Source organism: Rhineura floridana, chromosome 9, assembly GCF_030035675.1.
Source record: "Rhineura floridana isolate rRhiFlo1 chromosome 9, rRhiFlo1.hap2, whole genome shotgun sequence".
NCBI lineage: Eukaryota > Metazoa > Chordata > Lepidosauria > Squamata > Rhineuridae > Rhineura > Rhineura floridana.
The window spans coordinates 4,133,633-4,159,346 of record NC_084488.1 but is presented as its reverse complement, the minus strand read 5'-3'; the positions used below and the strand labels follow the sequence as shown (position 1 = coordinate 4,159,346).

The following is a 25,714-nucleotide window of genomic DNA, read 5'->3' as shown; positions in this document are numbered from 1 at the left end:
AAAAGTAACTTTTTAATCAATACAAATTGCATGTGAAATAAAGAAGGAATTTCACAGTCAAATACAAGCAAGGTTTGCTGATATATGCATCTGAAAACTATCTTTACATCTGATAACAAAATTGGACACAAGCTATAAAATCATTATTTGACCATAAAAAACTATTTCAAAAGTTTAACCTTTCCCTTTAAAACTCTAAATTTAGGATTGCTGTTGACTTTCTTATTAAACAGGGCCAGAATTTCTTCTTCAGATTTATGGTGATCACCTCCTACTGCATAATACTGGGACAAAACCTACACAATAAAAACCAGAAAAATACAAAATAAATGTTACATTCAAAGACTTTCATGTTATTATCAGCTTAAGCATATTTTTCTGGAATATAAAGTATCTACTCAGAAGTAAGTTCTTCCCAGCTAGGCTGCAATCCAATACACACTTACCTGTGAGTAAGTCCAATTGAGTCTACTGAAACTTACTTCTGAGTCGACATGGATTGCACTGTAAGGCTTGCAATACTAACCCAACTTACTTGAAAGTTAGCCCCCTTAAATTCAGTGGGACTTACTTCTGAGTAGACATGGCTAGGACTGCACTGTTAAGTATGTGTAGCAGGAGTGGGAAACCTTTAGCTCTCCAGATGTTGCTGAACTACAACTCCCATCAGCCCCAGCAAGCATGGCCAGTCACCAGGGATTGTGGGAGCTGTAGTTCAGTAACATCTAGAGGGCCAAAGGTTCCCCTGGTGTGTAATATTGCAGTGTTAGTCTTCCATAAGCAACCACTTTCAGCAAATGACAAATACTAGCCAGCATGAGCTCCTCCTTTCAGTTAAGTACTAAGGAATGCAATTCCATCGACAGATTACAACGTGGAACCTACAGATTTGATAATGTTTCACTAGTGCCGCAACAAGGGCAATCTGGCAAAAGAGTTTTAATGGGGTAATTAACTGCTTCCTCAAAGCTGTCTTGCTTCAGTAACAGCAGTATAAAATGAGATCTTGGTATTTAAAGTGACAAAAACAAGTTAGCAAAGTATATACCCATGTAAAGAGAGAGTTCTATATTTAAAGTAACCACATAACCTTGTGCACTACATAGTCTTGTAACAAGCATGAATATCTTTGTTAAATATAGTAACTTTATCTGACTGGCTCTATACCACGCCTATATCCCACAGTTACCAGGGTTATTAGTAAGTCAAGGGTTCAAAGAGTAGAAGTGATATTAAATGGTGAGAGCAGTATAGGTTTACATAAACCACTGGAGTGGAAGTTGGGTTTTGTAAACAGAATAAGGAAACACACACCCCTTCCCTCCATACCATGGAATACACAGATCTGCAGAAAAATAGGTTTGCCAATTTACCCCCTAAATCAGATAAGCCCAAAATAAAATAAAATAAAACACTTGAGCTAAATGTAGGCTGGCAGTTTTTGAAGCACCCATGGCTACTGGCTGTAAGACCTTGACCTTCTGTTGAATTAAATGAGCTCTCCTAAACATTGGCTCAGTGGCTGAGCCATTATGGAATGTTTATGAATATTCCAACTGCCAAAATTAAAGAAAAAAAAATAGCAGACAAGGCATTTGAACAGATGGTAGTATATACTGTTGGTGGGACAGCAGAAGTTCATTAGAGAAGAAATGAGGCAGCACTTATTCAAGTAGTTACTGTTGTTTAGCCACTGGTCATTTAAATAAGACCTTGGCAAACGGGTATATTCACATAAGCACACCTTTAAAAAAATCCCACTAACGTATGTCCTCCCACACAAAGCCTGATTAAGTAAATGCGAGTGCTCCCATTTATTTCAATAGTGCTTGTACAGGAGAACTTTGACTTGGATTGTGTTCTGTGTTTCAAAAGGTACCTTTTTCCTTAGTTTCTTAATTGACATTTCATTATCAGGTGCTTGCTTCAGAATGGCTTTTATAGTTCCTTTCCAACTGAATTTGCCTGTAAAATTTGTAAAAAGACAAGGTAGAGAGAATAAATTATCTCCATACATTTTGGCTCAAATTGCTACAGAAACCCAACACCACTTTCAAAATGTCACTGTCAGGTGACCACCCTGCTTGCTAAATAAGCTGCTGCATTGGGATCATTTTGGAAACAGAAATATTGCCAAGCGTACCAGTGCAAAGCAGAATGGGTTATAAATAAATCTTTAAGGAAGTATTAGTACTAGCAATAAGGAGGGATTTTTTTAAGCCGTTACAGCGTGCACACATTTATAATAGAAATCAGCTGTTGGCCCCTAGGCCTATCTAGCTCCTTAAGGAGCAACACAACTGGCTGGCCCTGTGATGCCCCTATAAATGTTGTACTGTAATTATGGTAAGTGTCAGTTTTGTAGGGTAAATGTGGTAAGTAGAGTGAGTGAGAGGGGGGAGTACATGGGTTGAAATGTTGAGGAATGCTGAGTTGTGATTGGCTGAGCAGCTGGATGATTGAAGGTATAAATGAGAGAATGACAGTTGGAGAGTGGTTGGTTGTTGGTTCTGGGTTTTGGAGGGGTGGATTTGTGTTTAGGTGGGCAGTGAGGCAGGTTTTAGGACTAAGAGATATAAAGAGAAAACTATTATATGTAACCACATCCATGCTGACTGAACTTAAAGTAACCGTGTTTATTCCTTGTGTTAATAAATAAATAGTTTTGGTTTAACAACATGCCTGATCCTTGGCTGGGATATTAAAGACCAGAAGGGTGGGCAGAGCAAATACCAAAGCAGTGAAGGGATAGTGTAACAGCAGCAGGTATCCAAAAACAACCCAGGACTGTAATCTTTAAAGGCAAAAAAATACAGGGGGGTTGTGGCCTGTAAGTGCACCCAGACCACTATGTAGCAATCAGTAAGGAGGAGACTAAGGCACAGTCTCAGGGCTGTATTGCATTACAGAGTGTCAGGTGGTGGCGCCTAGTAGTGGGATCGTGAGAGACCTGTGCTGGGGGCAGTGTGAGGGATCCATTATGAGACCAGACCCTGAGTAGGGGTCTGACAGGCCCCAACCCAGAAAACAGCTGGCCGCATAGACTGGCAAAAATGACCAGTGCGTTTCAGTATTTATTTTTCATAAATAAAGCCGTCCAGTGGAGCTTTTCCGTATTGTCAGGGGTCTGTTGACATCAACTCCAGGAAATGGAGTCTTAGACGCTTCGAAGGCCTACTGTGAATTGTTTGCAAGGCACTTTGAGGGTAAAGTTGCTCACCTCCGTAGCAGTCTTGATGCCCCATCCACATCTACTGTAGTCCCCAGTGAGGTGTCCAGTGCAACGTCTGCTGCAACTTCTTGGGATCGGTTTCAGTTGATGCAGTCTGATGACGTAGACAAGGCGCTTGCAATGATGCGGCCAGCAAAGTCTCCTCTTGACCCTTACCCTTCTTGGCTTATTAAAGCTTGCTGAAGGGGTTGGACCCATTGGACCCCCTTTTTAGGGACGGTGGTTGAGAGGGTTGTGGTGCAGCAATTGCAAGTGCTCTTGGATGAAACAGATTATCCTGACCCATTCCAGTCTGGGTTCAGGCCTGGTTATGGGACTGAATTGGCCTTGGTCGCCTGATGGATGACCTTTATTGGGAGAAGGACAAGGGGAGTGCAACCCTGTTACTCTTACTTGATCTCTCAATGGCTTTTGATACCATTGACCATGGTATCCTTCTGGGCTGACTTGGTGAGCTGGGTATTGGAGGCACTGTTTTACAGTGGTTCCGATCCTATCTCCAGGGTCGTTCTCAGAGAATAGCATTGGGTGACTGTCTTCTGCCCCCCTGGCAGTTGTGCTGTGGGGTGCCACAGGGTACCATCTTGTCCCCCATGCTATTTAACATCTATATGAAGCTCTTGGGAGCAGTCATAAAGAGATTTGGGACGAGGTGTCAGCACTACGCCGAAGATAGCCAGGTCTGTTTCTCCGTAACATCTGAATCGGGAGATGCCATGCAAGCCCTGGACCACTGCCTGGACGCAATAGTGGGCTGGATGAGGGCCAATAAACTGAGTCTGAATCCTAGCAAGACGGAGATGCTGTGGGTTGGTGGTTCCCGAGTTCAGATAATTGGTTGGTCACCTGCTTTGGATGGGGTCGTACTCCCTCTGAAAGAGCAGGTCCATAGTCTGGGGGTGCTCCTGGATCCATCTTTGTCGCTAGAGGCCCAGGTGACCTCAGTGGCTAGGAGTGCCTTTTACCAGCTTCAGCTGGTAAGACAGCTGTGGCCGTTTCTGGACCGGGATAGTCTGACCACTGTTGTCCACACACCGGTAACCTCCAGAATGGATTACTGTTATACACTCTACCTGGGGCTGCCCTTGAGGTTGGTCCAGAAGCTGCAGCTGGTGCAAAATGTGGCAGCAAGACTGGGGCAGGGTATCGCCAACATGTCACCCCGCTGCTGAAAGAATTGCACTGGCTGCCCATTTGCTACCAGGCCAAGTTCAAGGTTCTAGTTTTGTTGTACAAAACTCTACAACTTGGGACCAGGATACCTGAAAGGCCGCCTTATTCCTTATATTCCCAGTCGATCACTGCACTCTGCAAGTGAGGGCCTCCTGCAGACACCATCTTATCAGGAGGTCCGTCCCACACAACATAGGAAACGGACCTTTAGTGTGGTGGCACCTACCCTGTGGAATTCCCTCCCCTTAAATATTAGACAAGCGCCATCTTTGTTATCTTTGCAGTGCCTATTGAAGACCTTCCTCTTTCAACAAGTCTTTTAAGTTGAGACCTTGTCCCAGTCTGCTTCTGTGTTGGAACTGCTTTTTAATATGTTTTTTAACCTTTTAAAAAAATATGTCTTCAAAGCTTTTTAAAAAAATGTTTTTAAAGTTGTTTTGTTTTAATGTATTTTAAAGTCTGTTTTTATGATGTTTTAAAGCGTTTTTAGTGCTTTTGTTTGCCACCCTGGGAGGAAGGGCAGGATGTAAATCAAATGCTAAGTAAATAATAAATCTTATCTGTAAATATAAATAGTCAAACCCACTATAATAACCTGTAGACATGTTATACCTAATATGGACCATTGAGATTAACAAAACACATTATCCAAAAAGTTTTAACTATTTATATATAACCTGAAAAGGTGCAACTGTGGTTTTACTAAAAAAAACCACGCCATCCCATGTTTACTTTTCAATAAAATGTGGACTTCAGGCTGGAGACATGTCTACCTGCGCAGAAGGTTCCTCTGTTAAAGAGCCACTAAAAAAGGGGGGATTCAGAATGGATTGAGGCTTGGTTTAGCTGTTTCTAAAGGATTAAATGACCAGAGTAATATGAACTGATGTCTGCTTGTGCAACAGGGATTTCTTGCTTCCCATCCCTCTGCAGACCCCAGTGACCGCACAAGCCTCCTGAGCATTGGAAATCCTCAAAAAAGGCCAGTGGGAGGGGGGAAATTATGAAAAGAAAATCAATCTGAGGCAGTCTTATGCTAGCAGAGCTGCAGTGGCATAGAGAGGGCAGGAAAGCCTCATTGTACAAGTGGACTTTTTTAAATTAAAAATTAAAAGAAGCACCAGCACACAGGCACAAACCAGGAGAAGGTGACGTAAGCTAGCCAGCCTCAATTCGCATGGCTCTACCCACCTGACCTGATCACTTCTGTTCACCCTACTCGGAATCAAACCAAGAAATGGTGTGTCTTTTTGCCACCAGGTGAGAAGCTCCTGCCCACTTTGGATTTCAGTATCTTGTGCAAACAAAGTCTAGTACTCAGTCACACATTTCCAAGACAAGGGAGCTATGCCCCTATGATTGTTACATCTCTCCCCTATACTTTAATAACGATTCTAATACACAATAACGACTAAGCTGCTAGGTTATTGTTGCTTTAAACCAACAGCTTTAGCTTAGTCACATACTGCGAAACATCCAAGTTAAAGTTACCTTGATGCTCATCCCCATTTTCTTCTGTTTCTGAATTGTTCATTCTTTTTTGTGCAATGGGAGATTCATCTACATTTACTCGGGGGAGAGGTGGTATAGGGAGAGAAACAGTGAAAATAAGTGTCAGGATGTCCAATAAGAGAATAATTAGAGAGCAAACATCCCTGTCTTGTGGATGAGCCTTAGGCCCATCAAAATTGGAACAACAGTTAATACAGAACCCAGTATTCATCAAATCAAGCAAAAGGATCAGCTCTGCCTGAGATTTCATAAAAACCTCTCAGAATAAGGAAAAGGCAGAACAGGATGGATGTTCCCAGATTAGATGGACAGAAAAGAGGATATATCCAAAGCACATACAGAGACAGACTGTCTTTTTCTCCAAGAAATATGTCTTACAATTAGAAACAAGACATGCAAGTTCTATACCTTCTGAGAGGTTACACTTGCGTTTCTTCACACTTGCTTTGCTCCTTGCCTCTTTTGTATCAACACCATTTTCATTCATTTCCAGTTCAGCTGAAACCGCTTGCTGCTGCTTTCTCATCTTCAAATAATTCTTTCTGGACATACTTGCACTCTCATCCTCTGCTCCTTCTCTCTTAGACTTTTTGCTTTTTATCAGTTTTAGGCTCTCTTGTTGAGTTTGTAAGCTTAATTCCTTGGTCTTTTTTATATTTTTCCTCTCCTCCTTTTGCTCTCTTTTGTTCTTTCTCTTTGTAGGTTTTTCCATTTTTACCACACTATCTTCTGATGGTGTTGGAATAACTTCACTGTTTGCTGGCTGCTTTTCAGTTGTTTCCTGTAGGGAAGATGCAGGGGACTTAAACTTCATTATAATGAGGTTTATTAGTCAAGAGGGTAGAGGGGACTTCAGCTATTAATCCCAGAAGGCCCGTTAGAGGTTATGCTCCTCGGGCACATTAACTTATCAGAAGAGAAAACAGAAACTGGAGAGAAGAATCCAATTCTGAATTCAAAATGACAATTTGTAATTACACTTATCTGATAGCTGAAATGGTGGGAAGATGCAGGAGCTGCCACCTCATTTGTCATGCGTTCTCTGAGTAATTCCTATAAACAGCCCTATAAAGTAGGCCTAGTGTTGCAGATGGCTTCTTGCTAATGAGCTTTCTATATACTGAAGATGGGGGAAGTGGAAAAAGAAAAGAGTGGTTTATTTTCCTTTTTAGCCCTAAACGCTCCACCCTGCTTCCCAGCTGCAATTTGACTGCACCAAAATAGGGTGGTTTGTTTTTTTAAAAAGCCACCGTAAAAGGAACATTATATGCATACATAAATCATAACAAATCTGTAGTTTGATGCTCTTCTTTTGCTACCAATGGTAGTGATCAAACTAATTAGGAGTCTGCTAGAACAGGGGTGGGGAACCCTTTTCAGCTTGGGCGCCATGTTCCCTGGAAGTTAGCCTCCCAAGAGCCACGCGCCAGTGGTGGGCCTGGCCAAAACAAAAGTGGGTGTTGCCAAAGTTGGGAGTCCAGGCTATTTGTCAGACCGTATCTCCCTATATGAAGCTGCTCGGGCCGTGAGATCTTCAGGAGAGACCCTTCTCACGATCCCAACACGTTCACAAGTGCAACTGGTGGGGACACGAGATAGGCCTTTTTGGTGGCTGCCCCTAGGCTCTGGAACTCCCTCCCTAGGGAGGCAAGAATGCCCTCCTCCGTGCAGTCCTTCCGCTGACAGCTAAAGACTTTTTTCTTCTGACAGGCCTTTGGAACTGAAGGCTTTAAGGATAGTGGCTGAAGAGGATGCTGTATGTTATTGTTTTACTTGTATGCTCCTAAACTGGGTTGCAGTATTTTAAGTGTATGTCTAATTTTTAACATCTTAATAGTTTAATTCTGTTTCAATGCTGATTTTTATATGTTTATATGTTTTATATTTTTATAGGTTCTTAATGATATGTACTTATTTTTATCTGGAAGCCGCCTTGAGTTCCAGTTTGGTAAAAGGGTGGGGTATAAATAAAGATAATGATAATTGATGGGGCCACCCCACAATGACACCTTGCACACCCACCCTCACCCTGTGCACTCATTACCTCTCAATCCAGACAACTATAGACACAGACCAACAGTCACTAACCTTCACCCGGCCACTAGACTTGGAGGGAAAAGCCTCCTTTTGGCTCCAACAGGATATTTTTTCCCCAGGACTAAATGCAGTGCTGTGGGGTGTCATAACATATAGGAGAGGAGACGGTTAATACTTCCACCCCCAGCTTCACTCCTCTGCCAAGACTTCAGTCTTGGAAAATCCTCCTATGGGCGCCAACAGGGGGCTTTTTTCAAGCCAGAGATGCAGCAGTAGGAGACACCAGCAAGGAAGGGAGGCTGGAAGGAGAGGTTCTATGGGCTGCATATAAGCAGTGGCTCACCACCCCTGTGCTAGAAAATAAAGAGATAGCTTGTAAGCTCTCCCAGAGGAGGAAATGAAGCCATCTCCTTTCATTGCTGTTTATGGTAGAAAGAAATTGGTGTTCTCATTCAAACTTAACTTGAAAAGCTGCAGTCCTAGGCATGCTTACTTGGAAGCAAGTTCCTAACAGCAGAACTCGTAAATAAGCATGAATTACGCAGAAACTAAGAAAGTTATGAAGGGAGGGTTGAGAGAGAAATAGAGGCTAGGTTACAGAGGGAAAAGGAGAAAAAGATAGACATTGTGGTTTTAAACAAAATGCAGGTTCACCTTTTGGCCTAATGAGAAGGCATACTCACAAGTTCCACTAGCAAAAACAATCAATATGTTTATGTTCTGTGACATGGGACTTGCAGAGGAAGGTATACAATACATCCCAATACTTCCCTTAACACATCCGGGCTATTTTCCTCCCTGGGGTCCTCCTCCCAACTATCCACCTGTTTCTTGCTTAGTCTCAGGCTACTACCTCCACATTCTATGGAGCAGACACCTGTAGATTTTTTTTTCGGGGGAAGGGTAACACCCCATCCCAGAAGTTTCAAGTTCTTAACTTCAGTTCACATGAGTCGTTAAAAAGAAGTGTTATTGTCATTTGTGTAGGTATTAAACTCAGAAACCATGTATTTTATATGAAGCATATGTCTTTATTGCAAACTGGACACTACACATGGAGGGAAAAACAGCATTTGTTAAGTACATAAATACAACTAGCAATCCATTTGGGCTGTAATCCTAAGCCCCACTGAAATTGTGGCATGACTGGACTTCGCAGCTGGCTATTAGAAAAGAAAAACTGGCTACAAGCTCAGCTACAATTTGTGGACCTTTTACTATGAAACATTGCTTCTACAGAGAGTATCTAATTTGCTTACCTTTCTGGTAGCTTGTGAAAAAATACCCCACACCTGGTCCTGTAGAGCGGTGCTGTGTATTTTCAGACTGTTGGACATCCAGTTCTATTTAGGTGGAAAACAGAAGAATTTCTATGTATGCACTGATCAGTCAGTTAACCAGCTACCTTTGCAGTATTTAGGTCAGCAGAGGGCCACTTGATATGATGGCATTGACAAACGGAACCCTGAAATTATGCCCCTTTCCTCAGAATCCGATTACAGGCAGAAACAAAGCTGTACAACTGCAAAATATTCTGCTGCAGTCATTATCAGTCAAATTATACAGCGTATCTACTGGCTACCCGGTATCTGGGAAGCAGAATTGTAATACACATCAGAATCCCAAACTGGTAATAGCAAAACCCAAAACAGTAATAGCAAAAAAACAAAAACAGTTATGTTGTTCAAATGCAATTGACATGAGCCCAATTCATGCATTATTTCAATATGTGGGGCTAACATATGGAGGACCTCCTCCTCCTGGCCGCACCTTGACTTTTATACAGTGCTGCCCCCTCAATGCATAATGGGTGTGTCTATCTGCAAAGGGACGCCTATGTGTAAGTAGCTGATAACACAGAGCCATCTCTTTGTAGGTGAACACACTCAGCACATGGATGTCAAGAGGTGAAACCAGGAGGTGCAGCACCATTTCCCCCTCCATGCATTCACACAACATGTTGAGGGAAGATGCGAATAGGGCTATGGAGGGGCAGCAGAGATCATGTGGCCAAGGGTAGACACCAGTTACCTGACAGCCATCAGCTTCAGGGGCTTCCTTTCTCAAGCCACAGTTAGTATTTGGTTTACCTTTATAGAGAGCAGGACAGGGGGAGTGCAACCTTGGTCCTGTCTCTTGGTATTTCTGCAGCTTTTGATACCATTACCACAGTATCCTCCTGGACTGGCTCCATGGAATGGAAATTGGGGCACCGAGTTACAGGGGTTCCAGTCCTACCTACAAGATCAAGTCCATAGAATAACATTGGGTGAAGAAGGCCTTTCATTCCCCTGGCACTTTTGCTTACCATCTTATCCCCAATGCTATTTAATATCTATATGGAGCAATCATTAGGAGTTTCAGGACAAGATGTCACCAGTATGCTGATGACACTCAGCTCTACTCCATAACATCAAAAGAGGCTGCGTGGGCTCTGGACCGATACCCAGACACAGTGATGGGATAGATGGAGCAAAATAAACTGAGCTTGAATCCTGGAAAGACAGAGGCATTGTGGATGAGTGGTTCCCATGTCTGAAAAATTGGTCAATTGCCTGTCTTGGACAGAGTTGCACGCCCCCTGATGGAGCAGGTACTTGCTCTGGGGGTGCTTCTGGATCCAGCTTTGTCATTGGGGCCCAGGTAGTCTCAGTGGCTGGAAGTGCCTTTTATCAACTGCACCAGGTGAGACAACTATGACCGTTCCTGGACTGGGAGACCCTGACCACAACAGGTCAAGCATTGGTGACGTCAAGACTAGTTTACTGCAATGCACGTTATGTGGAGCTTCCCTTGCACTTGACCCGGAAACTGCAGTTAGTGCAGAATGCTGCAGCCAGATTGCTGACAAGAATGAGACCCTGTCAGCATGTAACACCTCTGCTCAGACATCTACATTGGTTGCCAATTTGCTACTGGGCCAAGTTCAAGGTGTTACGATTGGTATATAAAGCCCTTAAAAGCTTGGGACCAGTTTACTTGCAGGACTGCCTTACCATGTATGTGCCCATTCAAACAGGAATAGGCACAGTTACAGGTGCCACATGATATTCATTCTGCACTTATAAGAAATCATTCTTTTAGTGGGGCAGCACCAGCTCTTTGGAACTCCCTGCTTATTGACATCAGGCAGGTGCCTTCGTTGTATTCTTTTTGGCACCTGCTTAAAACTTTTTTGTTTAGGCAAGCCTATCCAAACACACAGATGCTGATGTGTTTTAATGTTTTTTTTACTGTTTTTTTTTAAATTTGTTTTAAAAATGTTTTCAATTACTGGTTTTTGTTTTATTAATAATTTTAATGTCTTCTGTAAACCACTTACAGGTTTTTACAATCAAGAGGTATATAGTTTTGAATGAGTAAAATAATATTTCCACTGTAGCATAAGTGCCTCTGTTTGGAAACATCTATTTGGAAAGCAGCTTTGGAGTGTGCAATCCACCCCAATCCCAATGCAAAGACACAAGTGCATGTTTGCCAGCTTCCCTGCTTTGCTCCCTAAGGTTCCTCCACTACAAACCTTTTTACTTCTGCTGTACTCCCTTCCATCATTGTTTTGTCCCAGCTACTGATCAGAGGCTAAGCATATGCTACAGCACTTGAATGCATGTGCCACTCCCACTCACCTCAAAGCAGTGTGCAGTTTATTACTGAATTTAGTACAACAAGGATGCAGCTGCAGCAACAAGAATGGGCAGCAGTGGGAATATGAGGGAAAGGGGTTGTAAAAACAGCCTCCTAATAAAAGGGTTTGTTTTACATCTACTAAACTTTGCCACATGAACTGGTCTGCTACGGAAGCCCAATGCACTAGGGAAGATTCTGGGGACACTTTCTAGAGCAGGGATATGCAACAGAGTGTCCTCTAGATGTTGTTAAACTCCTCTTTCCATCAGTCCCAAAACCATAGCCAATGGACAGGGATACGGTGGAGTTCAATAACATCTTGGAAAGGATGTTGGCTACACCGATTCTAGCGTTATTTTCTTGTGGCATGTTGGCCAGGTGCATCAGGGATTACTGTTGCCCTGCGTGAACTGAGAGTGCAACCTGGAACACACAGTTCTTCCTTGTGGGAACTGTCATTAGCTGTGGGCAAGCAGTCTTAGCTAGAAAAACACAATTGTGCCAAATATTTGCACATTACGTGGTACAATTAGGGTACCCAGATGCAAGAGGACATGGCTCTGGCACCTTTAATAGTTGTATAGAAGAGGGAATTTCATAAAGTGTAACTTGTCATGTAAGCTACACCTGTTTATATTCCCTTACCACTTAGCAGGCAGGCAGGTTGATGCTTATGGGACAGCAGCAACTAGGCTACATTGCGCCACTTGGACGGATAAGGCAAACAACTATCCAAGTGCAGAGTTTTTCATCTGTATGGGCTCTTCAGGGAAACTGTTGTTCTCATGAAAGAACCTCACTAAAAAAAACCTCTTGCTGCATACAGGAATACCCCGCTATACGGACCTTCACTTTACGGACACTCGCGAGTACGGACATACTTATAGTAGCACCATTCCCCTGTTTACGTACTTCACTTTGCAAGAACAGACACTTAACCTTTGGTTGTGGCCTGTTCTTTCGGTGCGTGGGGGGTGGAAAGAGACACGATCACACGACCGCAAATCAGCTGGGAGGCACGATCGCGATCAGCTGGGAGGCGCGGCGGCACAGCAGCAGAGGCGCCGCAGCACAGCTGCAGGGGCTTTAGCGCGGGGCTTTGAGGCTCCGCGTGAAGGAGAGGTGACACAGTGGTGGCGCAAGTGAAAAAAGGTAGTGCTTCACTTTAAGTACATTTTCGGTTTACGTACTCGCTCTGGACCCATTGCGTATGTTAATGCGGGGTATTCCTGTATGTGTCTACTCAAAAATAAGCCCTATTGAGTTCAATGGGGCTTACTCACTGATAAAATAGTAAACATACCTGAAACTTCCCCTTTTTTCTTGGAATATTGTCATAGACATACATCTGTTCTAAAATATCTCGAACTTTGGGGTTAATGTTTGTTTCCTTTATTGCTTCATGAATCTTCTGCAAAAGGGAACATGGATATGACTACATCAGAGACACAACATACGTGAATAGCAAGTTACACACAGAAATTGGATGTATGCTATATGGAAAGGTTTAAATCAAACTATGCAGTCGAGTTTCCCACATTTGGGGAAACTGCAGGGGTCAGCACACCTGGAGTGCAATGGATGAACCTCACCCTGTGAAAATCACCTTCATGATCATGGTATCTTCTCTGCCAGGTAAGTATCTTCCAATTTCCTCTGCCTATATGGGGGTCGGGGGAGGGGGTTGGACATGGTGCCAAACACATGGAACCTATTTGATTTAAAAGTCCAATTTTATAGTATATTGCTTCTCGAGTGTTTACAGTCGCTGCAGATAAGGACATTGGCCCACAAGGTATCCAAAATCTTGCATTTAGCGATTGTTGATATTTTACAACTACATTTTGGCTAAATAACACATAAAGTAGGAGTAGGACAAAAACTGTGTGTTAGTTCATTCTGTCTCAGGATGTTTATGCTGCAAGGTGCAGCAAGGATCTGGTCGTCACCCCCACCCCCAGTACTATTTAACACCTACATAAAACCACTCAGTGAGGTTTTCTGGAGATTGGTGGTGAAGGCACATGAGTATGCAGATGACATCCAACATCATTTCTCTCTAATCCAGGTGTGAGGATGGATACTCTTAACAAAGGCAACTAAAGTCAGTAATGGACTGAATAAGGGCTAATAAAAAGGAACTCAATCCAGACAAGATTAAGGTGGTGTTGGTAAGCGATGCTGTTGATCATCAAGATAGCATTGAGTCTTTTCTGAATGGGGTTGTATGTATTCTTAAAGATCAGGTTTGTAGAGGGTAGGTACTTTTAGATACAGTCTTGCTTATGGACATCTGCATGGCATCTATGACTAAAAATTCATTTTACCAACTTTGGCTGGTATACCAAATATGGCTTCTCCTGGAAAACCACAATCAAATTAAAGATTTAGAAACTTCAAATGCTTTAGAACATGGCAGCCACCAAAGTATTGGTTTTTACTAAAAGCCCTAAATAGGTATCTGGAAGACTGTCTATTCCCATATGCCCCAGCCCATGAGCGGAGATTGCTAGCCAAGGACCTGTTTTATGTCACCCCATCTGTTAGACAGGCAGAGACAGATCTTTCCTTAAATTATAAAATGCCCTCCTAAACAAACAAGCCAGCATCATTTTGTCATTTGTTTGCTGCTATGGCTCCTTCTGGGAGGAAGGGTGGGATATAAATTTAATTAATCATCATCTACTCTTGTATTCAATGGGCACCTGCTAAGAGGTGACCTATTATCCCCAAATTTTAACAGGTAAAGTTTCAGAATTGTTTTCAGTGTTAATGTTTTTTATTGTTTGATTTTTTAAATATATTTTGTATTGTATTCTTGTATTGTTTTGATCCAAGGCATAAGGAGTCTCAGAGACTATTGAGGGAAAGGGAAAATAACACAATACACAGGTTTTCCTAAATTTAAACATCATATGACCATGCTTGTGTGGACTTGATTTTACCTGAATCCACTCCTGCTGTTTGACATCTCCTTTGTGAATTTTGGCTTCATACCCCTTGCCACCATACCTCTGCTCTTCACTTAGGCACTTCACATGACTTTTATAATCATCTCCCCTTAAATCAGAAGAAGAGCATATGTGAACAACCGTTATAGGGGACATTTTAGCATGTAGGGTGCTTTTACCTCTGAAAACATTAAACAGCCAAGAGACCACTGGTGAATCTAATCCAGGACAGAAGCTCTCCAAGATCATAGGCATACGTCTTCACAGCCTTAATGAGTAGGATTCTTTTATCTGGAGACACCAGGTACTGAACAAGCATGTGCAATACCACTGAGCTAAGAATACTCCATCTATACATACACACACAGTTTATGTGCTCCATGGACTTGTAGTGGTGCACCCAAGGTTAGATCTGAATGCTGATAACCACGTTGACGTCACTGCTCAACCATGAAATTTGCTGGGGAGTCGAAGGACACAACCTAACCTACTACATAAGCAGACTAAAGGAATTTTTACTGAGAAGCCAAACCTGTCTTACCCTCACCTCTGGCCTGCAATCCTGTATAGAGTTAAGCATGCCTCATCCCATTAATTTATATGTGATTATGCAAAGGCTGCACATAAAATTATGAAGCATCCAGAGAACTGACTCCACTCATGCGATTTATAAATGAAAATGGTCTTATCTCTACTCACACAGAGTTTCTTCTTTAAAAAGAAAGGTACTATTCAAATAAGCAAAACTGCGTCTTAAAAAGCATGTCTTGTCAGCATTAAGGTTCACTTCATCACTGAAGATCTCTTGACTTCAGTAGTTTTAGCAGAGAATCAGCAGACTTCATGATTCTGGCAGTACCATATTTTACTTTGTACACAGATTTTAAATTAAATAGCACTACTTAGAATTTAAAACCAAACATGTATTTGCCTAATGGTAAATTCTGGAACATATAGATATGTGTGCAGGGATAATGCAAGAACCTGTACACAAGCATAGTACCCTGGAATCACACCAGAGAATTGGCCAAGAAAGTAGCATAAAGCAACCCTGCAGTGAGGTTCACTGTTATATGCTGTTGGAGGTGCTGAGAGACAGTTGTTTCCAGCAGCTTGCATGTAGTCTACTATTTACATTGCTGGACAGAGGAGAGTGTAGCTTGGCTTCCCAGTCAAAAATCCCTCATCTCTCTCAGGCTGCAGCAAAGGTTGATCAACATCATTTTTTTATCAAAAGGTTGATCAAAAACCTTGGACCTCCTCCCAGGTCAAATGAAGCACTCAAAAACAGCATGTGGAAGTCTCTACTTCAGTGGAATGGGACTTCATTTAGACAGCCAAACATTTCTTGTACAATCATAAGCTACCTACCTCATTTGAGGAAAGGAAGGGTGCTTTTTTTTTTAAAAAAAGGTTGTATCCAATGGGGTCACTCAGCTGCTGATAATGCTTACATCAGCACAGCAGGGAGGAAGTCAATTTTTGGCAATTCCCCCTCCTCCCTTGCATTTTAATCATCTAGCTTAGGGGTGGGAAACTGGATCCAACCAGTAGCCTAGATCCCCCAGTCCCCCACCCTCCATGGGCCAACTTTGACAGGTGGATGGGACCACCCACCTGTCAACTAGTTGAAACCATAATTATGTCAGATTACTTTCATCTGTCAACATTCAAAGGGGGTTGCTGCGCCTGCCAATCAGCTAGCAGGTGGTTACAACAACCTCCTTTGAAGGTGATTGGCGGTGGATCTGCCAATTGGTAGTGGGTGAATGCCTTGAAAGAGGCTTGCTCCATTAGCACAAAGTGGTTTGTGTTAAACCCGCTTGCTAAACCAGAGGGGGGAAAGCTGTGTTTTAGCAAGTGGCTTCAATGCAAACCACTTCAAAACAGAGTCCCTCTCAGATGAATCCCCAAACCCCAGTTTCCCTGTCAGTTAACTGGGAAAGGAACAACTGGGAGCTCACTTTAAGCTCACAACTGTTCCTTGGTAATTATATCATCAGTAGTTGCCTCATAGCTGACATAGCAAATGATGTCTGGTTTGGAGCAGGTGGTTTGTGAAAAACCACTTCACTGGCCAAATTGGGACCTGTGCTAGGACTAATTAGGCTCATGGGCTAGAGGATCCCCACCCCTGAACTAGCCTGATTAAGAGTTCTGGGGAACTCAAAAGTACTATTTTGTGACAAATAATGGTTTGTGCTGGCCTGCAAGCCAGGCTCTCAACTCAAGATAAGATCTTGAGTGCATGCAAGCATAAACCATAGTTTGTCACATTTGTTGCAAACAAAAATGAGAAGCTTATAATCAGCATGCATTAGACGGAAGAGTTTGTAGGTCCAAGGCTTGTGTCCACTTGTTCTTGTAACAGCTTCATTGCAAGTTACTACCCTGGGCTCCTTTGGGAGGAAAGCAGGATATAAATTGAAATAATATGAAATAACAGCTTGATCACCTACCAGAAATCTTTACCACAATCCATACAAGAAAGGCATTGGCAATTCCGGCACATGTTTACATGCTTTTCGACCTGCCCCTTTTTCACAGACTCTCCACATGCATTACATGTAAAAACCACCATTTCTTTCAAAATAGTTGTAGTTTTTTTCAAAGGCTGTTAGAAGTGATTCTCTTTAAACAAATTCTAGAAATTAATTAAAAATAGAATGTTATACAGTATATACTTTAAAAAGCAGAATTAACAAAGCAAAACTTGATGCCATGCATATATATTCAGACACCTTGTCAAACTTTAAAGATGAAAGCTATTAAGTTAACACTACATATGAAGTCAGGACCATTAACACTGGGATTTATTGTGAACATCCGATACATGTAGAAATGAAAGGGAATTTCTTAAGGAGGTGCCATGCATGTTAGAAGACAGAAACAGCAATCTTACACATACTTAATTGCCTGATGAACTAACACAGTAAACATACACCAGGTCAGGTTAACAGTATTCCAAACCTCTCCCTTTGTTTTTTCCTGTTTCTGACATTTATTTATTTATTTATTACATTTATACCCCGCCTTTCTTTTCATCATAGAAACCCAAGGCAGCTTACATCCCAGATGGTCTCCCATCCAGGCACCGACCAGACCTGACCTTGCTTCACTTTAGCAGGGTGCTGGCTTCATGTGCCTTCAGACCATAGCCTGGGACTGGGAGATGGAAAACCCTATGCTGCTAGGATTCAGAACAAGCAGATTTCACCCAACTCATAAAACGTACCAGAAGCAAAAAAAAATAAGGCCTAGGAGCTCACACCATTGGCTTCTGAAGGGATCATCAGCCTGAGAGAACTGTTGGGGCAGTTCCCGAGGGCTACCTATGCTCCCTGGGGAAGCCAGAAGCCAGTGAGCTCCTCGGACTGAGAGAACTCCATCCACTATTTTGTATCATTTGTTTATTTTAGTATTTTAAAGCTATAACTGTTTGGGGTACCTTGGGAGAACACACACACCAAACAAAATGTGTTATTTCACAATCACAGGTAGTACAATTCTTCAGAAATTTGAACTGGAAGGATACAACAATTCACGAGAGACAGGTAGCAGAAAATAGGCTTCTCTGTTTCACGCTTTATAACATAAAGTTTAGATAGAAGAAATGTGGGTTTAGCGCCGACTGCACTTTTGTCAGCGAGCAGGACTTATCCGAGTTCCCCGGAGGAAGAAAACACGTGTTCACAGCAGTCAGGCTTTACGTTCTAGGTGCAGATCGCGGGGGGGGGGGACTGAAAACGTTGCAAGGTGCCCCTGCCTAAGGGTGAGAGGGGCTCAACGAAGGAACTCACCGTCTGACTATGACCCGCCTCTTCTCTTGCCTGCTCACTCTCGGTAAGCCTGCAGTAACACCACTCGCGACTTTTTCACCTCGCACGTGTGACGCCACCATCAAATCTACTCCTTCCGGATTTTTTTCAGTACTGGCCGAGGGCCACTTTCGGTCATCAGTCATAGATAGAAAAAGGGTAGAGTAATACAATAGAAAGCCTGAAATTCCGGAAGCGTGGAATCGTCTATTGTTTCCCAACCTTTTTTTGTTTTGTTGCTGGACTACAACTCCCATCAGCCCTAGCCAGCATGGCCAATGGTCAGGAATTATGGGAACTGTAGTCCAGCAACAACAAGGGCAACACCGCTTCATGGACTTATAACATGTAGACTCACACGTATGGTCAAACTTCCGGGCTGACATCGACCACCATTTTTATCTCCGTACAGCGGAAGTCACTGTTGCCCATACGAAAAGTTCAAAATGTTAGCGTAGGTGTGACTGGGCAGCAGCGTCTTTCCCACCCGCAAAGGAATCAGCAAAGATTCAGGTCTGATTTCACATTAAATGTTTTGTGTGTGTGTGTGCTTTATTTACACTTCTAAACATTTTAAAAGCCGCCCTGCCGATGTCAGTGCGGATGTCCCCATATTGCAGGCTTACAATAGTAGCCCACTGTTAAGACTGCAGGAAGTCAGGGCGAGGCTGAAATATCAGTATACACAACAGCCCTACAATACAGGTCATTGCTAACATTGTAGTAAGAGTGCCGGACTAGGATCTGAGAGACTAGGGTTCGAATCCCCACTTAGCCAGGAAGCTTGATGGGTGACCTTGGGCCAGTAAGTGCCTCCCAGCCTAATCTACCTCACAGGGTTGTTGTGGGAATAAAATCGAGACGGGGGAGAACCACGTACGCCACCTTGAGCTCCTTGGAGGTAAGGTGGGATATACATGTAACAATAAAATAAATAATAAACATTGCAAGCCAGGCTAACTTACATACAATGTAGTCCAGCATGAATATGGCAGGTTGGGGAGAGGGCTGAATGTGTTTCAAGCCAAACACTCACTACTGTTGCGGTTTAATGTACTTACATCGCACTCTCCCCCGTCTCCCAACCCTCAGTTGTAGGCAGAAACCTTTCCCGTTCCATTGATTTACATGAAGCCAAACTGTGCTGTCTAACCTCCCCCTCAAAAAAGAAAACATTTCACACGGGTGGGGGAACCGACTTATAAATAACATGGACCTTTGTCTTTGCTCCTAATTTTTGCGTGGGGCATACCGGCGTTCAATCACAGGAGTGAGAGATAAAATCAAGCATGTCTCCATCGTTTTCTATGGATGGATTTCATTTCTGCTCTAAGGAAAACTAATAGAAAATCTTCGGGGGAAAAGCAATTGGATTTACATGTAAGTCTATAGTTAGATGAGCGGCCGACGTGACGTAACAGGAAGCTGTTCTGAGGAGTCCGCCTATCTGTGTTTGGTGGTTAGTCTCGGCCTAATGCCCGGGAGGATTCTGTCTTGGAAAGGAGGGAAGAGCAAAAGAAGAGGCGCCCGCAGGGAGCCAGGGGTGTTTCTCACCTGCCCGCGAAGGACCGCGGAGCTCCCGGTCAGGGGGCTGCAGCTTGGCTTCTGGCCAGCACAAGAGAGAGGTCTGGGACTTGGAGCAGCTGACTAACAGAAAGTCAAATGTGCAGTATGTTTACCCAGTAGTAAGTCCCATGGAGTTCAGTGGGACTTCCTGTTTAGTGAGTGTACTTAGTATTGAGTAAATACCTTTAGCCGCAAGTTGGTAAGGCTTTACCTAGCATGGAGTCGCGGTGCTGAAGAAATCTTCCTCTACGTTATTATTTCCTTAAAATACTCACAAGCACAGAACAAAAAGCAAAATAGGCAGGACTCTGCCACAGCAGCATAAAATCTAATAAACATGAAAGAAAACGGAGAAGAGAGCTGCTGTTAACGCACAGAAGCAGAGCCAGGAAAAGTACTAGCGTGCCTCACCTGCTGGTTAGAATTCATGCAATCTAACCCTTCACATGCTTATTTGGGAGTAATTTCCACTGAGTGTAATGGAGTTGATCAACTAAGGCTGCAAACCAATACATGTCTACTCAGAAGTAAGCTCCACTGGGTTCAATGGGACTTACTCCTAGGTAAGTGTATATTGGATTGCAGCGTAAGTCTGTACAGAACTGCAGGCTTAGGCAACTCACCTCATTTCTCTAGCGCTCCCCATGTACCCCTTCCATTTCTCCCAATGTATAGCATGTATAAATGTATTTATAGTCGTGTGTTCTTGGTTGCCATCTTCAATTTTCAAATCTTTTGGAACCTCAGGCTGGGACTGTGTGTCTCTTAAGTGAGCACACAATCTAGCCGCGTAACACATAATACACATACCACTTTTTGTTTGTATCATCCTATGACTGGGAAAAGAGTGTTGTGGCACTTTGCTGTGAGTGTTGGGTTGGGCAATGAGCTGCATTCCCTGAGTTGTAGTTTAGGGCTGCTGCACCTCACTCATTGCTCTGTTGTGGTTGGCTGTGCGTTGATGCGCAGCTATGTTCCTATTCCAATCTGACACCGGTTTTTCAATGGTTCTGCTCATTTTTAGAAGGCAGATCCCAGAACCCTGCTGCCTTCAGGCTGCAGATACCACACATTGTTCCATCTTTTCTCCCACTCTTTGCAACATCTAGGTGAAGCCACTGGGAGAGTTCATTTAGATATCTGGATAAAGTTTTATTAATATGCTGATGACATACAATTTTATCATTCCAGTTCCAGGGAAACAGTTGAGGTGACAAATTGGTGTCTGAAGTCAATTCAGGAATGGATGAGGCTGAACAAGCTAAAACTGTATCCAGATAAGACGGAAGTGCTGATGGTCATGTGTTTCTGGTGATCTGTGTCAGAATGTACAACCTGTTCTGGATGGGGTTTCACTCTCCCTGAAGGAGCAGGTAAGCAGCATGGGGGGGCACGTCTTGTCCAAGCCCTTTCCTTGGATGTGGGGAGGACAGTGGTGGATATGTGTGTCTTTTACCAGCTTCAGCTGATTAGCCAACTGAGGTCTTTCCTGGAGAAGACTTGGCTTCAGTTATTTATGACTTAGTCATGTCCAGGCTAGATTTCTGCAATGTTCTCTATAGCAGCCTTTAAAAATAGCTTGGAAATTGCAGTTGGCTCAGAAGCGGCCATGAGATCTGATGCCTGAAGACTGGAACGTATGATTCACCAATGGCAATTGGGATGAGCATATTAAAAAACTCACCACTGTACATTCAACTACCCCAACTCCTAAAATATTCCCACAGCTTCAACTCCTACAATCCAAGCTTTGAGTAAAATCCAAGACATTGGCAGTATTGCTCCTGCCATGCACCCTATCCATATGCATTGCATCTAGTTATTACATTACTTGCAGACTGCTGGAAGTGTCCACCTGCCTCCTGAAATGTTAGCAGGGCCGGCCCCATCAGCTTGCCCTAGGCCCCTGCATGTGTGTGCATGTGTGCACGCCTGCGCACGCATGCACGTGGCCCCCCCACGCCCCCCACCTAGCTGTCTGCTGTCTTTTACCATTGCCCTTAACGAAGATGGCAGCCGCTGTTTCCCTAAGGGGATGATGCCTCCGCCACCATATTTGTTGATGGCACACGTGCGTGCTACACGCGCGCATCTCTGCCATCAACTAAGATGGCGACAGGGGCTTCAGTACCTTAGGGAAATCGCGACCGCCATCTTCGTTAAGGGCAATGGTAAAAGACAGACAGGTAAGTGGGTATGGGTGTGGGGGGCCTGTGGATTCTGGAAGGGGATCGGAGGGGTGTCTGAGGGGCCCCCTGTACCTCCAGGGGCTGTTGGGCCAGTGCCCCACCTGGCTGCCCTTTAGAACCAGCCCTGAATGTTAGCCACGGGAAATCAATATCTTCCATGCATTGCACACCAGTAGATGTATTCTACTCCACACCAACTGTCTTTCCTGTGTGACAGAAGGGAAAATGCCTCTTTTAAAGACAGTGCGTGTCATCTACAGTTTTTAAAAGTACTTTTATTAAGTACTAGGTATTTTAAATCAGTCTGGTTAGTTGGGGGCATTTCATTTCATTAACTGGGGGCAACAATTTCATTGATTAAACATAGTTAAGAACATAAGAACATAAGAAGAGCCTGCTGGATCAGGCCAGTGGCCCATCTAGTCCAGCATCCTGTTCTCACAGTGGCCAACCAGGTGCCTGGGGGAAGCCCGCAAGCAGGACCTGAGTGCAAGAACACTCTCCCCTCCTGAGGCTTCCGGCAACTGGTTTTCAGAAGCATGCTGCCTCTGACTAGGGTGGCAGAGCACAGCCATCATGGCTAGTAGCCATTGATAGCCCTGTCCTCCATGAATTTGTCTAATCTTCTTTTAAAGCCGTCCAAGCTGGTGGCCATTACTGCATCTTGTGGAAGCAAATTCCATAGTTTAACTATGCGCTGAGTAAAGAAGTACTTCCTTTTGTCTGTCCTGAATCTTCCAACATTCAGCTTCTTTGAATGTCCACGAGTTCTAGTATTATGAGAAGAACTTTTCTCTATCCACTTTCTCAATGCCATGCATAATTTTATACACTTCTATCATGTCTCCTCTGACCCGCCTTTTCTCTAAACTAAAAAGCCCCAAATGCTGCAACCTTTCCTTGTAAGGGAGTCGCTCCATCCCCTTGATCATTCTGGTTGCCCTCTTCTGAACCTTTTCCAACTCTAGAATATCCTTTTTGAGATGAGGCGACCAGAACTGTACACAGTATTCCAAATGCGGCCGCACCATAGATTTATACAACGGCATTATGATATCGGCTGTTTTATTTTCAATACCTTTCCTAATTATCGCTAGCATGGAATTTGCCTTTTTCACAGCTGCTGCACACTGGGTCGACATTTTCATCGTGCTGTCCACTAAAACCCCGAGGTCTCTCTCCTGGTCGGTCACCGCCAGTTCAGACCCCATGAGCGTATATGTGAAATTAAGATTTTTTGCTCCAATATGCATAATTTTACACTCGTTTATATTGAATTGCATTTGCCATTTTTCCGCCCATTCACTCAGTTTGGAGAGGTCTTTTTGGAGCTCTTCGCAATCCCTTTTTGTTTTAACAACCCTGAACAATTTAGTGTCATCAGCAAACTTGGCCACTTCACTGCTCACTCCTAATTCTAGGTCATTAATGAACAAGTTGAAAAGTACAGGTCCCAATACCGATCCTTGAGGGACTCCACTTTCTACAGCCCTCCATTGGGAGAACTGTCCGTTTATTCCTACTCTCTGCTTTCTGCTTCTTAACCAATTTCTTATCCACAAGAGGACCTCTCCTCTTATTCCATGACTGCTAAGCTTCCTCAGAAGCCTTTGGTGAGGTACCTTGTCAAACGCTTTTTGAAAGTCTAAGTACACTATGTCCACTGGATCACCTCTATCTATATGCTTGTTGACACTCTCAAAGAATTCTAATAGGTTACTGAGACAGGACTTTCCCTTGCAGAAGCCATGCTGGCTCTGCTTCAGCAAGGCTTGTTCTTCTATGTGCTTAGTTAATCTAGCTTTAATAATACTTTCTACCAGTTTTCCAGGGACAGAAGTTAAGCTAACTGGCCTGTAATTTCCGGGATCCCCTCTGGATCCCTTTTTGAAGATTGGCGTTACATTTGCCACTTTCCAGTCCTCAGGCACGGAGGAGGACCCAAGGGACAAGTTACATATTTTAGTTAGCAGATCAGCAATTTCACATTTGAGTTCTTTGAGAACTCTCAGGTGGATGCCATCCGGGCCCGGTGATTTGTCAGTTTTTATATTGTCCATTAAGCTTAGAACTTCCTCTCTCGTTACCACTATTTGTCTCAGTTCCTCAGAATCCCTTCCTGCAAATGTTAGTTCAGGTTCAGGGATCTGCCCTATATCTTCCACTGTGAAGACAGATGCAAAGAATTCATTTAGCTTCTCTGCAATCTCCTTATCGTTCTTTAGTACACCTTTGACTCCCTTATCATCCAAGGGTCCAATTGTCTCCCTAGATGGTCTCCTGCTTTGAATGTATTTATAGAATTTTTTGTTGTTGGTTTTTATGTTCTTAGCAATGTGCTCCTCAAATTCTTTTTTAGCATCCCTTATTGTCTTCTTGCATTTCTTTTGCCAGAGTTTGTGTTCTTTTTTATTTTCTTTATTTGGACAAGACTTCCATTTTTTGAAGGAAGACTTTTTGCCTCTAAGAGCTTCCTTGACTTTGCTCGTTAACCATGCTGGCATCTTCTTGGCCCTGGCGGTACCTTTTCTGATCTGCGGTATGCACTCCAGTTGAGCTTCTAATATAGTGTTTTTAAACAACTTCCAAGCATTTACGAGTGATGTGACCCTCTGGACTTTGTTTTTCAGCTTTCTTTTTACCAATCCCCTCATTTTTGTGAAGTTTCCTCTTTTGAAGTCAAATGTGACCGTGTTGGATTTTCTTGGCAATTGGCCAGTTACATGTATGTTTAATTTAATAGCACTGTGGTCACTGCTCCCAATCGGTTCAACAACACTTACATCTTGCACCAGGTCCCGGTCCCCACTGAGGATTAAGTCCAGGGTTGCCGTCCCTCTGGTCGGTTCCATGACCAACTGGTCTAGGGAATAGTCATTTAGAATATCTAGAAACTTTGCTTCTTTGTCATGACTGGAACACATATGCAGCCAGTCTATGTCCGGGTAGTTGAAGTCACCCATTACTACCACATTTCCTAGTTTGGATGCTTCCTCAATTTCATATCTCATCTCAAGGTCTCCCTGAGCATTTTGATCAGGGGGACGATAGATCGTTCCCAGTATTAAGTCCCTCCTGGGGCATGGTATCACCACCCACAACGATTCTGGGGAGGAGTCTGCCTCTTTGGGGGTTTCGAGCTTGCTGGATTCAATGCCTTCTTTCACGTATAGAGCGACTCCGCCACCAATACGTCCTGCCCTGTCCTTCCGATATAGTTTATATCCAGGGATAACCGTATCCCACTGGTTTTCTCCATTCCACCAGGTCTCCGTTATGCTCACTATATCAATGCTCTTCTCTAAGACCAAGCACTCCAGTTCTCCCATCTTGGTTCGGGGGCTCCTAGCATTAGCGTACAGGCACTTGTAAGCAGTGTCTCTCTTCAAGTGTCTTTGGCACTTGTGGTTAGGCCTGTGGTAATTTTGCTCTTCTGAATTTATATCCTGTGCCCCTGCTCTCACAATGCCTACTTCTAGGCCTACCCCTTTTAAAATTTCATCATTTCTTTGGTTTTTATCCCAGGGGGGAGGTTTATTCCGAACCGGACCTTTCTCAGCTCCTGTCGGGTTTCCCCCCTCAGTCAGTTTAAAAGCTGCTCTGCCACCT

General features: G+C 43.4%; 2 protein-coding genes and 1 pseudogene across 11 annotated transcripts in view; 1 reads left to right on the top strand and 2 right to left on the bottom strand.

Annotated features, from left to right (window-relative positions):
* LYAR (Ly1 antibody reactive) lies at nucleotides 1-20,181 on the bottom strand. 3 transcript variants are annotated; one of them, XM_061583579.1, is made up of 10 exons: nucleotides 20,100-20,181; nucleotides 18,333-18,478; nucleotides 16,992-17,176; nucleotides 14,527-14,641; nucleotides 12,885-12,992; nucleotides 9,214-9,297; nucleotides 6,326-6,698; nucleotides 5,897-5,974; nucleotides 1,880-1,965; nucleotides 1-296 (listed from the first exon to the last, which is right to left on the bottom strand). In XM_061583579.1, the coding sequence occupies exons 3-10, from the start codon at nucleotides 17,111-17,113 to the stop codon at nucleotides 162-164; spliced, it is 1,101 nt and encodes a 366-aa protein (XP_061439563.1). In that variant the 5' UTR covers nucleotides 17,114-17,176; nucleotides 18,333-18,478; nucleotides 20,100-20,181; the 3' UTR covers nucleotides 1-161. The 3 variants fall into 3 exon arrangements, with proteins under 3 accessions (XP_061439563.1, XP_061439562.1, XP_061439564.1); XM_061583578.1 differs by lacking the exon at nucleotides 20,100-20,181 and adding an exon at nucleotides 19,905-19,978; XM_061583580.1 differs by lacking the exon at nucleotides 20,100-20,181 and adding an exon at nucleotides 19,905-19,976 and having other exon boundaries at nucleotides 2-296; nucleotides 5,897-5,965.
* On the bottom strand, nucleotides 13,087-13,224 carry LOC133364698 (U1 spliceosomal RNA; annotated as a pseudogene).
* ZBTB49 (zinc finger and BTB domain containing 49) overlaps nucleotides 18,784-25,714 on the top strand; it is a 21,249-nt gene continuing 14,318 nt past the window's right edge. For 2 of the 8 annotated variants that reach the window (XM_061583577.1, XM_061583569.1), the window contains exons 1-2: nucleotides 19,757-20,071; nucleotides 21,108-21,289. The gene's annotated coding sequence lies outside the window, so the exon portion shown is untranslated. Of the gene's footprint in view, nucleotides 18,864-19,190; nucleotides 19,252-19,596; nucleotides 19,731-19,756; nucleotides 20,072-21,107; nucleotides 21,290-25,714 lie in introns of those variants that run through there. The other 6 variants (XM_061583574.1, XM_061583576.1, XM_061583575.1 and 3 more) reach the window with 6 other exon arrangements.